The sequence below is a fragment of the Copadichromis virginalis genome, linkage group LG17, assembly GCF_057382275.1.
Source record: "Copadichromis virginalis isolate Kocher_CV1m ecotype Utaka linkage group LG17, C_Virginalis_male_GT1.1, whole genome shotgun sequence".
Taxonomy (NCBI): Eukaryota; Metazoa; Chordata; class Actinopteri; order Cichliformes; family Cichlidae; genus Copadichromis; species Copadichromis virginalis.
In genome coordinates this window covers 10436009-10449019 of record NC_140634.1, presented here as the reverse complement: position 1 = coordinate 10449019, position 13011 = coordinate 10436009, and the positions used below count along the sequence as shown (strand labels likewise).

At 36.4% G+C, this 13011-nt stretch overlaps 1 protein-coding gene across 3 annotated transcripts; it reads left to right on the top strand.

Moving 5' to 3' along the window:
* The first annotated feature begins 3013 nt into the window (after nucleotides 1-3013).
* Nucleotides 3014-12587, top strand: LOC146689014 (complement factor H-like). 3 transcript variants are annotated; one of them, XM_085437076.1, is made up of 17 exons: nucleotides 3015-3161; nucleotides 3278-3472; nucleotides 3746-3851; nucleotides 4005-4081; nucleotides 4202-4393; nucleotides 5083-5265; nucleotides 5405-5599; nucleotides 5727-5909; nucleotides 6473-6640; nucleotides 7405-7572; nucleotides 7908-8099; nucleotides 8191-8376; nucleotides 8760-8921; nucleotides 9243-9428; nucleotides 9852-10031; nucleotides 11059-11238; nucleotides 12265-12587. In XM_085437076.1, exons 1-17 carry the CDS (start codon nucleotides 3092-3094, stop codon nucleotides 12453-12455), a joined length of 2814 nt encoding a protein of 937 aa, XP_085293202.1. In that variant the 5' UTR covers nucleotides 3015-3091; the 3' UTR covers nucleotides 12456-12587. The 3 variants fall into 3 exon arrangements, with proteins under 3 accessions (XP_085293203.1, XP_085293202.1, XP_085293204.1); XM_085437077.1 differs by lacking the exons at nucleotides 9243-9428; nucleotides 9852-10031 and having other exon boundaries at nucleotides 3014-3161; XM_085437078.1 differs by lacking the exons at nucleotides 3746-3851; nucleotides 4005-4081; nucleotides 4202-4393.
* The last annotated feature ends 424 nt before the right edge of the window (nucleotides 12588-13011 follow it).

Below are 13011 nucleotides of genomic sequence, written 5' to 3'. Positions count from 1 at the left end.
TTAAAAGTTATGTTTGACTTTATGACTTTCTGTGTCGTTTCTGGGATGCTTAGGACTCATATTGCACTGCTGGAAATAGTTTATTTTGATGCATATGCTGTTTTTTTGCAAATTTGCATTATAATATTTATTTTCATTTTTGCTGCAGTATATGAAAATTGGTGTATTTCAAAAATAAAACTATGAAGACACTTAAAATAAATTTCCTGTGGTGGGAAACTATTTTCTGCAGCTTTTTTGTATTTACAGTTTTGAGGGATAAGCCTCTTAAATTTCTCTAACTAGAAATATATGTTAAAAAAAAAAAAGATTTTCAATTTTTTTGTAGTTTATTGCAGTTTTTTGCAATTTATGTAATTACTATGCATTTAATGCATATATATTATTAAAATTTGGGATATAATGGATGTATTGATGTATATCAACTTGAAATGCTCCCAAAAATGGCACTACAACATGTAAAAATATAATATAAGCTCTGGCGGACTTGGTTCTATGGTAGGTCTTAAAGGGTTAATCAAGTCATGTAATAACAACATGCACCAGGACATAATAGTGCAAAAGTAACATGACCGAACTGTTCAGACACTGATTCTTATATAGTGCTTTTCTACTCTTCCAGGTTACTCAAAGCGCTCTGTACAACATGCCACATTCACACAGTTTCTCTAAACTGAGTGCTTTCTAGCTACATTCATACACATTCTCACTCTTGACATGCAGACTGGATGAACTAGGGATTGAACCACTAATCTTCTGATCAGTAGCTGACTTGCGCTACCTGCTGAGCTACAGCACCTACAGGCAAAGATGTGTAAACCGTCACTAGGTATTGGATAGAGTGTACACTCACAAACCTGTCAAACCTAGTCAGAAGTGCCAGCTTGATTCCAGATCAGGGCTAGACCTGTTTTCTATGGGCCTGGGCCACATACACCAAACTGCAACAAAACTGATATGGCATGCCATTACATAGACAGTGCCATCTATGCCAGGCCTGGCCCATATCTGGATGACATACCACTTACCATGCCAGAAGTCAGCCAGCAGTCCCGGCTTGATACCAGATCTGGGCCAGACCAGATTGCTATGTGGGTAGTCACTTTTTTTTGTGCCTTTTTAATGAATCCCAAAAACACATTTTAATGCCAAAAGAATGCAAATCTGACCAAAGTCCTAGCATAAATGTTTATTAAGTGAAAACTGCAGGTGTGAAATCTAGGTATTTGGTCATTTCTTGCTCCATTTAATGATCCAGAAGTTCATCTAGCCAAATCAGCCAGTTTGCAGCTGGATGAAAGCAACTGTTTATCTAAAGATCAGTCAGTCTTTTAACATGCTAAACTTGCACAATGTGCTATTGCGATATGGGGTAATGGTTGCTGAAGGTACCCTTTGCACACCTACGTCAATTGATTTATCAGGAATGTTTTTCAATAATAGTTAGTTGTAAAACTTTCTTGTAAATGTTATTCCATATTACATTTTAAACACAAGAATGTTTTCTTTATGACCTCCAGCTGTGTATATTCCACAACACAGTCTTTTTCAATCTGATAGAAACCTGGAGAATGAACAAGTTAACATTTCATCATCATACTATTCACATTTGAAGATAATAATAGTTGATGTGAGCACACAAAATATCTGCTTCTTACAGCTAGATTCTTTAAAAGGTTTAATCATTTGACCATCAATCCACATTGCTCTCGCTCTTTCTGCTTTGTCAGCAGTGGGGCAGGCAGGGAGGTAGTTTGCATAGCAAACAGTACCCGTGATTCTCAGTCAGTAGAAATAGTTTCACAGTGTTGGAGGAAATTCAGCTTTATGCAAAACGTCAGACAGAAATGTTAAAATTCCCATGTTAGGGAATAATAGTTGGTCTGCTGTGAAAAATGGAAAAATACATATTGTATAAAGTGTTTGTTTACTTTCTGACTCACAGATGCCACTTGCTTATTGAAAATCATAACAAAGCCATACTGTATGGTCCAAGAAATGCATTTGTAGAGTGGCACATGTAATGTACGTTCAGAAGTGAGTAACATGAAGCTATGGAGAGAAATGAGGGCAAATCCAATATTGCTCAACAGCTACATTTTGTTTCAGTAGTTTGCAAAACAAAGTCAGGCTGCCTTTCTTTTTTTCTTTTGCCAGATTTTTTGGCAGTTCTCTCCTCCCATACAAAACTAGTTTTTGTGTGCGTGTATTTTTTTTTTTCATGGTTACAACAATTGTATTCATGTGCACACAAAAATTAGGTTCAGTTCACAGTTTGGTGAGTAAAAAATGATGTATTGATCTGCTTTTGAAATGAAAAATACAGTTCACTTTGTATTTGTCTTGCCAAGATGCAACATACTTTGTTTGCCTTATTGATTCACGCAAATGATTAACAGGAAAGCAAAAGAAAGTGAATATTCCCGTAAAAGTTTGTTTGTTCTTTGGTTTGTCACTGTACGATAAACATGGTAACCACACAAGGCCATGAAATTATTTTGCTGCAAATAAATGCCCTTAAAGTTGGTGATGAAGATGTTAAACATCAATTGTGTCATGAAAGTAGTTATATGTAATCACTTCCTGTGTGTGTGTGTGTGGGGGGGGGGGGGGTGTTTTAAGTGTTTGTTTGTTTTTGGGGTTTTTTCCCAGCGAGCCTACCCATATGGAAAAGATATATATAAATCTTATAAAGTTTGTATCTGTCTTGTGTGAAACTTGTATGACAAGCATATAAGTGTGAAAACAGATATAAGATCCCTTGAAAAATTATATAATGAAACTTGTATGTTTTGGATACTTACTAAAACAATGTATGAAAGTAATGAGAAAGTGGCCACTTTCATGAGTAAATCATGTAAGCCTTATATGATTTACTCATGAAAGTGGCCACTTTCATGAGTAATCACATATAAGTTTTTACTATTTCTTTTCCGTATGGGTATGGTCATATTTGGAGGCAAGGACAGCCTTTTGTAAATCATTGAGCAATCTCTTCTTTCCCTGTGAAATCCAAGCTCCTCTAGTGTACAACAGCCTTTGAGTCTCCAGTCTTTAGTTCTGTTTGGTGAATGAGGCTAGCGAAGATAAAATGCATGTAACAACCACAAGCTGTATCCTACTTTTGTGGATGCATACACTGACCTTTGTGAAAAGCCAAGGTAAGACCCAGTACTTCGGGTGATTTCTATGATCTTCTCATTTTAATTACACGATATTTTGATGTTGAAATAAACACAAAAATCATGTATGCTGATTTTTATTTACCGCTATCCAGATAATCCAGGAGCATGTACCCTTGAAGATTTTAAAAAGTATCCTCTCTACGATGGCAATTTTGACATAAGTGGTATGCAGGCCAGTTACCCAGGTGGGAGACAAGTGAAAGTGGGCTGCAATGTGGGCTACAGTGGCTTTTTCAAGCTGATCTGTGTAGAGGGAAAATGGCAACACAGAGGCACTAATTGTCAACGTAAGTTAACATTCACTTATGAATATCATCTTTTTCCAGTATAACCAGTTAACACTTGCATATATGTCTTGCTGTATTTGCATATGTTTTGCTTACTCGAACTTGCCTTACCAAAGCAGCATAAACATCATTAGCTTGTTTGAGTTATTGCTCGAAAATTCATATCACAGACTGCAATGCTGAACAATATGTAGTGTACTTTTATGAAATGTACAGCAAATTCCACTTTTCTCTGTTGTACTTCTACCCACATTTTGTCTTATTTGCTTTAAGCGAGATCATGTGGTCATCCTGGCGATGCCCAGTTTGCCGATTTTCAACTTAGAAAGGGGGACGATTTTGTCTTTGGCTCAGAAGTTGTATACACCTGCCACAAAGGGTATCATAATAATTTTAATCACATTTTCCTTGTGATTTTATTTGTTTTGTGTTTCTTAATCTGAATAATTATGCATGCTCTGTGCATATTATCTGTACATTTGGCTTTTCTTTTAGTCATCTTCATGAATTCTCTATTATAAACCTGATTCAGATTTCAAATGGTCAGTCGGACAAACTTCCGACGTTGTATGGCAGAAGGCTGGGATGGTGTTATCCCCGTCTGTGAAGGTAGGAGCTGATATAAATGAAATTATGCAATCAGTAATATACACGTAGAAAGAAATAGCAACCTGTGTTTATGTTTTTGTCTGACTTTGAGGGGTTTTTTCCTAATGTTTTTCACTCCAGCTCAGCAGTGTCCATCAATTAATGTTCCCAACAATGTGAACGTGATGGGAGATGCAGAAGAAGCTACCTACGGCAATGTAGTTCGATTTAGCTGCAAGTCCAGCAATCACATTATGAAAGGGGCAAGAGAAATTTATTGTGATGAAAATGGAGACTGGAAAGGTTTGGAGGACGGCAATCCAACATGTGAAGGTAAAGTGAAGCTGGCTTACTATTGTTACTATTACTTTGTTCTCGAGTAATTAGGTAGTAACACCCAAATCACCAACCCCCTAAAAGAGAATAGAGGAGCAACTCTATATTGTATATTCAATTTTGAGCTATTATGAAACAATTAGTTTCGTAATAGTTGTGACATATTTAACACTATTTTATAACTAAAATGGTGTTAAATGTGTCACACAAATGTATGTGCCATGTGTAATGCTGTATTTTATTTAGGTCAAAATTTAGAATTAAATAATTATCACTTGCATACAAAATTAGTTTATTTGTACTAAAGGTACAGGAATAGAAAATGAAAACAGAATACATTTAGGGCAAAAAAAACAAAACAATTTTTGTACTTAAGTTTAGATAGTTTGGGGGAATATTTGCCTATTTGGTTAAAATAAAGGCACCACTGCTATGGACATAGTAAGTCCAAAAATATCAGCTTCAAACTAAAACAAAAAAACACGAACAACATCATAAAATTGGCCTACAATTGTAATTAATGAGAAAAACATTGCAGCTGCTTTGCTTGTTTGATCACTTTCACTTTTCTACTTCATCAAAAAAGCTTCCTTTCACAACAGGTTAATCAGCAGTTACCTTTTATGTACCTTTCTATGAGCAGTTGCTGTAGTTTTATTCCTGACTCTGACTTTATCCTTCAACAGTTGTAAAATGTGAACCACCGAGGATTGAAAATGGTTTTGTACTTGGAGATATCAAAGAGTACAATGAACGTGAAATCCTAAACTTTGAATGCAATCTTCAACATAAACGTGCTCAAGAATTACCTTCAAGGTGCACAAAGACAGGAGACAGAGCAGAGTGGATCCCCACACCTGAATGTGAAGGTAAACATAAATTACATACAGTTTATACATTAAATGCCACTGACTAGTGAGATCTGGAGCTGGATGTTTGGATGTTATGGTATTGCTCTGTCTTGGTACAACACACTAACTCATGTGCTGCATTTCCCATCATATGCAGAAATAAAATGTGAGCTGACACTGCCACCACTCCAAGGAACCACATATGAACCTGCTTATAGAAGTAGGTTTTCACCTGGTGAAAAGGTAACAGTTACATGTGAGGAGAGATACTGGATTTGGAGAACCCGCACGCGCTCAGTTGAGACTACTTGCAATGAGGATGGACAGTGGTCTGTTAGACCAGTATGTCAAGGTATAAAACTACAAAAGCTTTAGACACATATTCTAAGCTCACTGTTCTTTGCTTCCATGTAGTTCAATCAGCCATGAGGATGATGAACAATTTTTTTGAAGATTATCCAGTCTTTCTTTCTTTACAGAGGTTACATGTATCCGTCCACAAGATAGACTTTTGTCCCGCTGGGATGCGTCTTGGCGTGATGAGACAAAGAAATTGGGTGATACTGTCAGGTACACATGTATATCAGGATACAAGAGGAAAGATGGCGTCACTCGGGCCACATGCACCAGAGATGGATGGGAACCAAATCCACTTTGTGAAGGTATGGTGGAGTTTAGTTCACTTTTCTTCTAATTCTGACAGGATCTTTTTAATTTCTTTAATATTAGTCCATATTTGAGAAAACAGGAGAGAAATGCAGAATGTCTTTGGTCAAACAGAAGCCTCAAAGGATCATTCAGTCATAGAGTAAAATCTTACAAACCAGCAATATAAATTTTAGAGACTCTGTGTGATAGTTCATAGTGAGAGAAAATGGTAATAACATTCATTTTTTTGTTTATTTGTGTACTAACCAAGCACTAACCGAAAGAGTGTACAAATACTCACTGGATACTATTTTCTGTACAAACTGCAAGAAACATTTCTACTGCCACAACAACTTTCAGCTGGATGTTGAATCCACAACTGAACATTTTTCTTGTCCTTTGACTGAACATATTCAAATATAAAATACAGAACTGTTAAATGGAATCACATTTACACTGGGGAGCTGCTGCTTTTACTTAAAAGATTATATGAAAGTATCTGAATGTTTTACATGACAAAATTATCTGAATCAAAGTAAATGCAGAAGCTTAATAAATGTGGTTTTGTTCCTTTCAGAGATAAAATGCAGGAGGCAACAGTTTAATAATGCAGATATTACTGGAAAAATTCAGGCTGAATACAGGTACAACGATCGTGTCCAGTATAACTGCAGGAGAGGTTATGAAGGAAGTTTCACTCTAACCTGTAGAGAAGATGGCTGGCATAGGTCTAATGAATGTACAGGTAAGAAAATGCAATAAACTTAAAAGGATACATTTATTCAGTTATTCAAGGACTACTGTTTTTCATGACAAATATAAATGTTGTAAACAACTGATGACAAAAGACAAATGTATAAACTGTATATAAAAGGTGAGCATTGCTTTCAGGACTGAAAAGTGAAGCTAATATGAAAGTTCAGTCAACATGAATTCTCTCAAATCGGGGAACTTGCAGAAAAGCATCTGGTTTTACAGAATGGTAAATGATCTGTATTTGTATAGCGCTTTACTAGTCCGTAAGGACACCAAAGCACTTTACACATTCAGTCATCCACCCATTCACACACACATTCACACACTGGTGATTGCAAGCTACATTGTAGCCACAGCCACCCTGGGGCGCACTGACAGAGGCGAGGCTGCCGGACACTGGCGCCACCGGGCCCTCTGACAGAAGTCTATCTTTAGTCTATCTTTGTCTTTAGATTCCTTGATGAGCTCCACAAACATTTTTCTTTTGTGAAGCAATGCATGTTACTCTTATCAAAGAGCTCCCTCTGCTTCCCTGAGTCTGCACACGAAATGGAGGTTTGCCAAAGTCAGCAGGATTCAATGCTAGTCACTTAATAACAGACATTACACAGTCTATTCAGTAGTATTAAGGATATTTAAGCCTAGTCCAAAGATAGTTGAATAATGTTATCTATGAATCACTACTAATAACACAAGAATGTATTCTGACTGCTCTGTGATAATATCTAAATGTAATATCTGTCTTTCTGATAGCTATAACAGGATGTCCAACAACGAGTTTTGACCGCAGACTTAAAGTTTGGCAACATGGTGACAAACTTTACTTCAGGTGTGAGGATGGTTACAAACCTCTCAGCAAAGGCTGGTGGGGTGAAGCCACATGTGTGCACGGTGTTTGGTCTGGAGTTGAAAGCTGTATTGGTAATTAAAGTTTCTAATTAAAGTATCTTCTGTTATTAGCTTGAAGCAAACACAGTGACTTGTTCAATACCAATGTCAAGATGGGGAGTATAAGATGTTTAGGTAGAAAAATATAAGTTTTGAAATCTGTTTTAAACATCTTTTTAACATTTGAGTTTTATCTGCAGTTATGTTTAAGAAAACTGGTGTGAAAATATTTTCTGTAATATCTTACAATAAGTGCATTCATACAGAGTTTCTTCCACTGCTTATTCTGATCACATTTTTAAATATGGAAATGGATTTCATCCATCTGTAATATTTTGCCTGATTGTTTGTAATCATATCCACCTTAGAGGAACAAAAGTGTCGAGAAGCTCCTGAGATTCCTAATGGGGAAGGAATACTAGGGAATACTGAACAACACGGACAGACCCAAGAAATGATATTCATTGATTGCAATGAAGGATACTCTGCTAAGATTGAGGAATTAACCTGTCGTGACGGACGATGGGATTTAAATGGATCACTTGATGATATCTGTAAATGTGAGTCACCTCAAGCATTATTTTGATGCATGTTTTTATGAAAAGATTACAGAGTGTAAATTAATAGTGTACATGTTGTGATGTCTTACAGCTAATCATGATAACTGCAGCCCTCCACCCAAAGTTGAAAATGCTGTTATTACAACTTGTTATCGGAAGCAATACCCATCTGGCTCTGAAGTAACTTATCAGTGTCGTGATAAGTACACAATAAAGGGGAACGCCACACTTAAATGCACAGCTGGGGAATGGAAGGAGCTCAATATTCAGTGTATACGTACGTACATAAAAATAAAATATTGCTGTGAATAAGCTTTAAAACTGTTAAAAACACTGCTGTCTGTCATTCTGCCTGCTGACATATTTCATCTTTATTCATCTTTCTTTCCCCACCCTTCATTAAGGGTAGAGAAAGACTGTAGTCCTTTGAGGGACGAAACAATGGAAATAATATAACCCAACATTGTACCAAAGGCACAATCTTTAACTAACCTTAAATATACTGTTTTAGTTTGGTTTTTGTTTTTTTGCCTTAGAACAGTCTGCATGTGTACCTCGGTTTACACACCTGCCGTTATCTTCATTTTCAGCACTATTGGTCAAATCAATAATGTATGTAACAATGTATATAATATTGACAATACTATTATGTATTTTCAGTGTACTGTGACCAGCTTATGGATGAGTCTCTGGACTTCAGAGCAGAGAAAAAGAAATACATGACTGGAGAGATCATTGAATATCAGTGTAAGAATAGAGCAGGAATTATTGGCACTGCAACGTGCCAACATGGCAAGTGGGCTAAAGCAATAGAATGTGAAGGTAAGGAGACATAAAAAAAAAATGCAGTTTTCATACAAACACCCCCATGTGGTGCAGTTTGTAGGTTTAGACAATTATTCTTCCCTTTAATCACTTTTAAAATAATTACCATTCTTTTCTGACTTCTTAAAAGACTGGACATTTATTACTTCTTAATTACAGCAATGAGAAACTGAATGCCTATTAATAATAAATATTTAAAGGGAAAACTTGCTTAGTTTGAAAATGTAGTGAGAAAGTGTCTTATTACTTTGAATCTGATTTGGTTTCATGTTTATAATGTAAACCTCACAATAAAACAGATTCTCTTTTTCAAAACAGAGAAATGTAGAGTCCCTGAAACACCAGCAGGTCTAACAATCACCACAGATGTAACAGACGATCAAATGAAAAAAGGACAACATTTAACATTTGCTTGTGAAAACAGTAATCACATCATCAAAGGGAACGCAACGCTTGAATGTTTGGAAAATGAACAGTGGAGCAATCCTCTTCCCACATGTGAAGGTACAACACTTGTCCTCTTGTGATCTTACTGTTTATCAGTACAAAGGATGGAAAAAGATTGCTATTGCTGTTTTTGGTATTTCTTGGGGTGTCGTGTGTATGAGTGTAAGTTACACACACTTTAAACCAGAAATTAATAGTTTGTTTTGAGGCAAAAACACATTTCAGGTTATCAGTAAAATGTCCTCTGCCTGATCTGCTCTTGTGCTAATTAGTTTGTGTGAACATTGTTTCTGGTTAATTCTTTGTCACACATGGCCACACAGTGTTAAGGTAAAGGAGAGTGATGCACAGGGTGTATGACAAATATTTCACTTCAAATGAAAAATGATGCATGACAGCAGGTCAGAGTGAAAATGTGATTATTGTGACAAAATATTATCTAATGTTGGTTTTTCCTCTGTTATTGCCCACAATTTTTAGCTGCCAAGCAATGTAGGACGCCACCACGTCTTTCAGGTGGACAGACCAAAACAGCGACTAGAAACACGTACAGACACAATGAAAAGGTCGAATATGTGTGTGACAGAGACTACGGCATGGAGGGTGGGCCGTTCAAAACCTGTGTCGATGGTGATTGGGTTGGAGAGATGAGATGCCGCCGTGAGTTACATTTCCCTTTTGTTGCACACAAAGTTTTTAAATATGTTCTAAGTAAACAAACAGCCAGTGGAGGGCCGCTGGAACCAGTTTGACAAGTTTATTAAATCTGAGAAGTTGGTTAAGTGTGACGCTGAAAAGTTGTTTTCACTAACACAGACAGTAGCTCAAAACTGTTTGAAATGTGGTGCATTTAAGATTATACCTGAACACACCACAATGTAGACTTCAGGGTTAGTTGCAGTTATATCATTAAATAATAATATTAATACGAACAAGAAGAATTCGTTTTTATAGAAACCTCTGTAATAACCCACCATCCCCAAACTGTGCTGCAGCTCTGAGAACATCACAATGGCTTCAGTTCTTAAGTGGATGGGTTTCACTTGTTCACCACCCACTACTTCTCCTAGATACACTATTGCAGTCTTTGAGTCACACTTTGAGAGATTTAATGTCAGGTTTGCCTTTTCACGATTTCAGTGTTTTTAAGTGGCCCTCTATCATTGCCACAGACATCACACATTTCATCACCAGTTAACATGGGTTACATGGAGGAACAGGGAAATACAACATGCTATGGACATGTCAGAGGAAATGTGAGAACCTGATGAGCACACACGAACCATAGAAGAGTTTGAACTTTAAAAAAAAAAAATTTGTTTTTTCACAATAAAATGATTAAAACAATTAAAAGGATAGGATCTGTAAGATGTGGGAGAGGGCAGTAGATGAATATATCAAAGAAGCAGATCATTTCAACAGCAACATGAGTTTGATACCAGTACAACACAGTTTATCATTAGTTACAAAGAGTGCTGACCGCTTTCTAAGCATAACAGAACTACATATATAGGATGACAAAGCAGTCTTAAAGGCTGTGATCTGCACTCGGATTGCATGATGAAAACTTCACCTGAAATGTAAAATAATATGTGACGGTATATGAACATAAAAACGTGACTAAAAAATTATTGTGACTAAATGTTGTCTAAACTTTTTTTTTTCTCCATTGCTCACACTTTTGCAGGTGCCCAGGGTTGTGGGAGGCCACCACCTCTTTCAGATGGAGACACCAAAACAAGTACTAAACAGCTGTACCAACATAATGAAAAGGTTGAATATATCTGTCAGCGTTATTACGTCATGAAGGGTGGACCGTTCAAAACATGTAATCGTGGTGAATGGACTGGAGAGATTAGATGCCTCCGTAAGTAAAAGTTTTCTTTATATTTTTCATGTTACATTGTGTGAAGAGAAACGTAAAAAGTCATTTTGGTTTCTGTTTTTTAATTTTGTTTAATTCCAGAGGTGTGACCCATATATACACAAATATACACGACTGCTTGTGAGCCTCTCAAGATGAGAAACTATGTATAAAATATGAAATTAAATATGTTACTCACAAACAGTGAATGCATTACTTTGTTGAAGCCCTTCAATAAACATCTTAAATGTTCAGTTTAAAGTCCACTGTGGTGGTGTACACCGCACGCATTTAAAACACTGTGATAGATTTTTTGGAGCATGTTGTGTTTGACATAAGAAATCAACAGGTACAAAATCATTTCTCACTGTGTGGATAGTAGGGTCTGAAGTTTACTGACAAACATTTTTTATGTTTTTCCATGATGAGCTCCAGTAAGACCTTCTTTAATTTTTTTCCTGTTGACTTCAGGTGATATTATAAAATAGACATGATGAAGTTGAATTATAGTACAGAGCCCTTGTCACACGCATAGTTATACGAGCACACCACGCAGTGAAATGTATCCTGACACGCTCCTCGACTGTGCAAAAAGAGAGAGAGAACATTATGTACATGCAAAAAGAGAGAACATATATACATATAACCATAAAAGTGAATTAAATAAAATAAGACAATCTGGAAATTTCAAATTGAAACATCTGAAAAATGTACATTGTGCAGGTGGGTATTAAAGTGTCTAGTACTGTAGTGAGGCTGAGAGGAGTCAGGCTGGGATGGACAGGACTTCAGCATGTAAAATAGTCACAGAAATATTACATAAAATTAACAGTGAATGTAATCACCCCACAAGAGCAACAGCAACAGTAGATCATCTGTGTACCATTCCAGTGTTTGACCACAATTTAGAATTAGGCAGGAGAAAATCAATTTTATTGGTAGCCACAGAGTCCTTTACAGAACACAATATTCTGTACATTCATGTATTTTACTAACATTAAAAGACTGTTTATCTTTTATGTCTTACAGAAGCCTGCACTGTGAATAGAGACGACATGAACAGACATAATATTCAGTTCAGATTTTCAAGAGATGATAAACTGTATTCAGAACATGGTGATGAAATCGAGTTTATGTGTACCAGAGGAAGACCTGTTGGGACACTGAGAATGCGTCAGAAGTGTGAACATGGGGTGATACATTTGCCGACTTGCCAATAATGCTTTTATGTACAAGACTAGATAAACACGAGGGCACTAATGTGTCAATAATTGGAGAGCAGAATAAAGACTTAGACCAGTGAAGTACCAGTGCTGTATGTGGTCATTTCAATAAAAGCTAATAAATGCTGACTGAGTCTGTTTTCAGCGACTACGTGTTTTCTGAGTGAAATCTATCTTGCATAAATCTTCTAACACAAATTCACAACCTATATGCCTCACTTGGCTTAGCCTGAGAATTTTATGATTTAATAAAGGTTGCCCAGCAACTGAATTTTGAATACTAACTATCTGATTTAAAGAGTTATCAAATGATCTGTATAAAAACATGACTTGGCTGATGTTTGTTCAGTCATAAAAACCTTTTGATCGTTCTGGAGTTTCCATAACTTCTCTCTGGGTCACTGTATGTAGAATCATTCAGACAAGGAAAAAAATCCACCTGACGTGTACTTTCCTCTATAATATATCAGGAATTTTAATTTAACAGGTTTTCTGGTCCAAACAAAGATTTTTTCCTACAGTCAAATACAACCCATATGAGCGTTTGCAAAAT

What these genes read in the sequence shown, in the direction of transcription:
- LOC146689014 (XM_085437076.1), top strand. Translation starts at nt 3,092, where the DNA reads ATGCATGTAACAACCACAAGCTGTATCCTACTTTTGTGGATGCATACA. An exon ending in CAGAGGCACTAATTGTCAAC is followed by an intron (nt 3,473 to 3,745) that starts GTAAGTTAACAT and finishes ATTTGCTTTAAG; the next exon opens with CGAGATCATGTGGTCATCCT. An exon ending in TAGGTCTAATGAATGTACAG is followed by an intron (nt 6,641 to 7,404) that starts GTAAGAAAATGC and finishes TCTTTCTGATAG; the next exon opens with CTATAACAGGATGTCCAACA.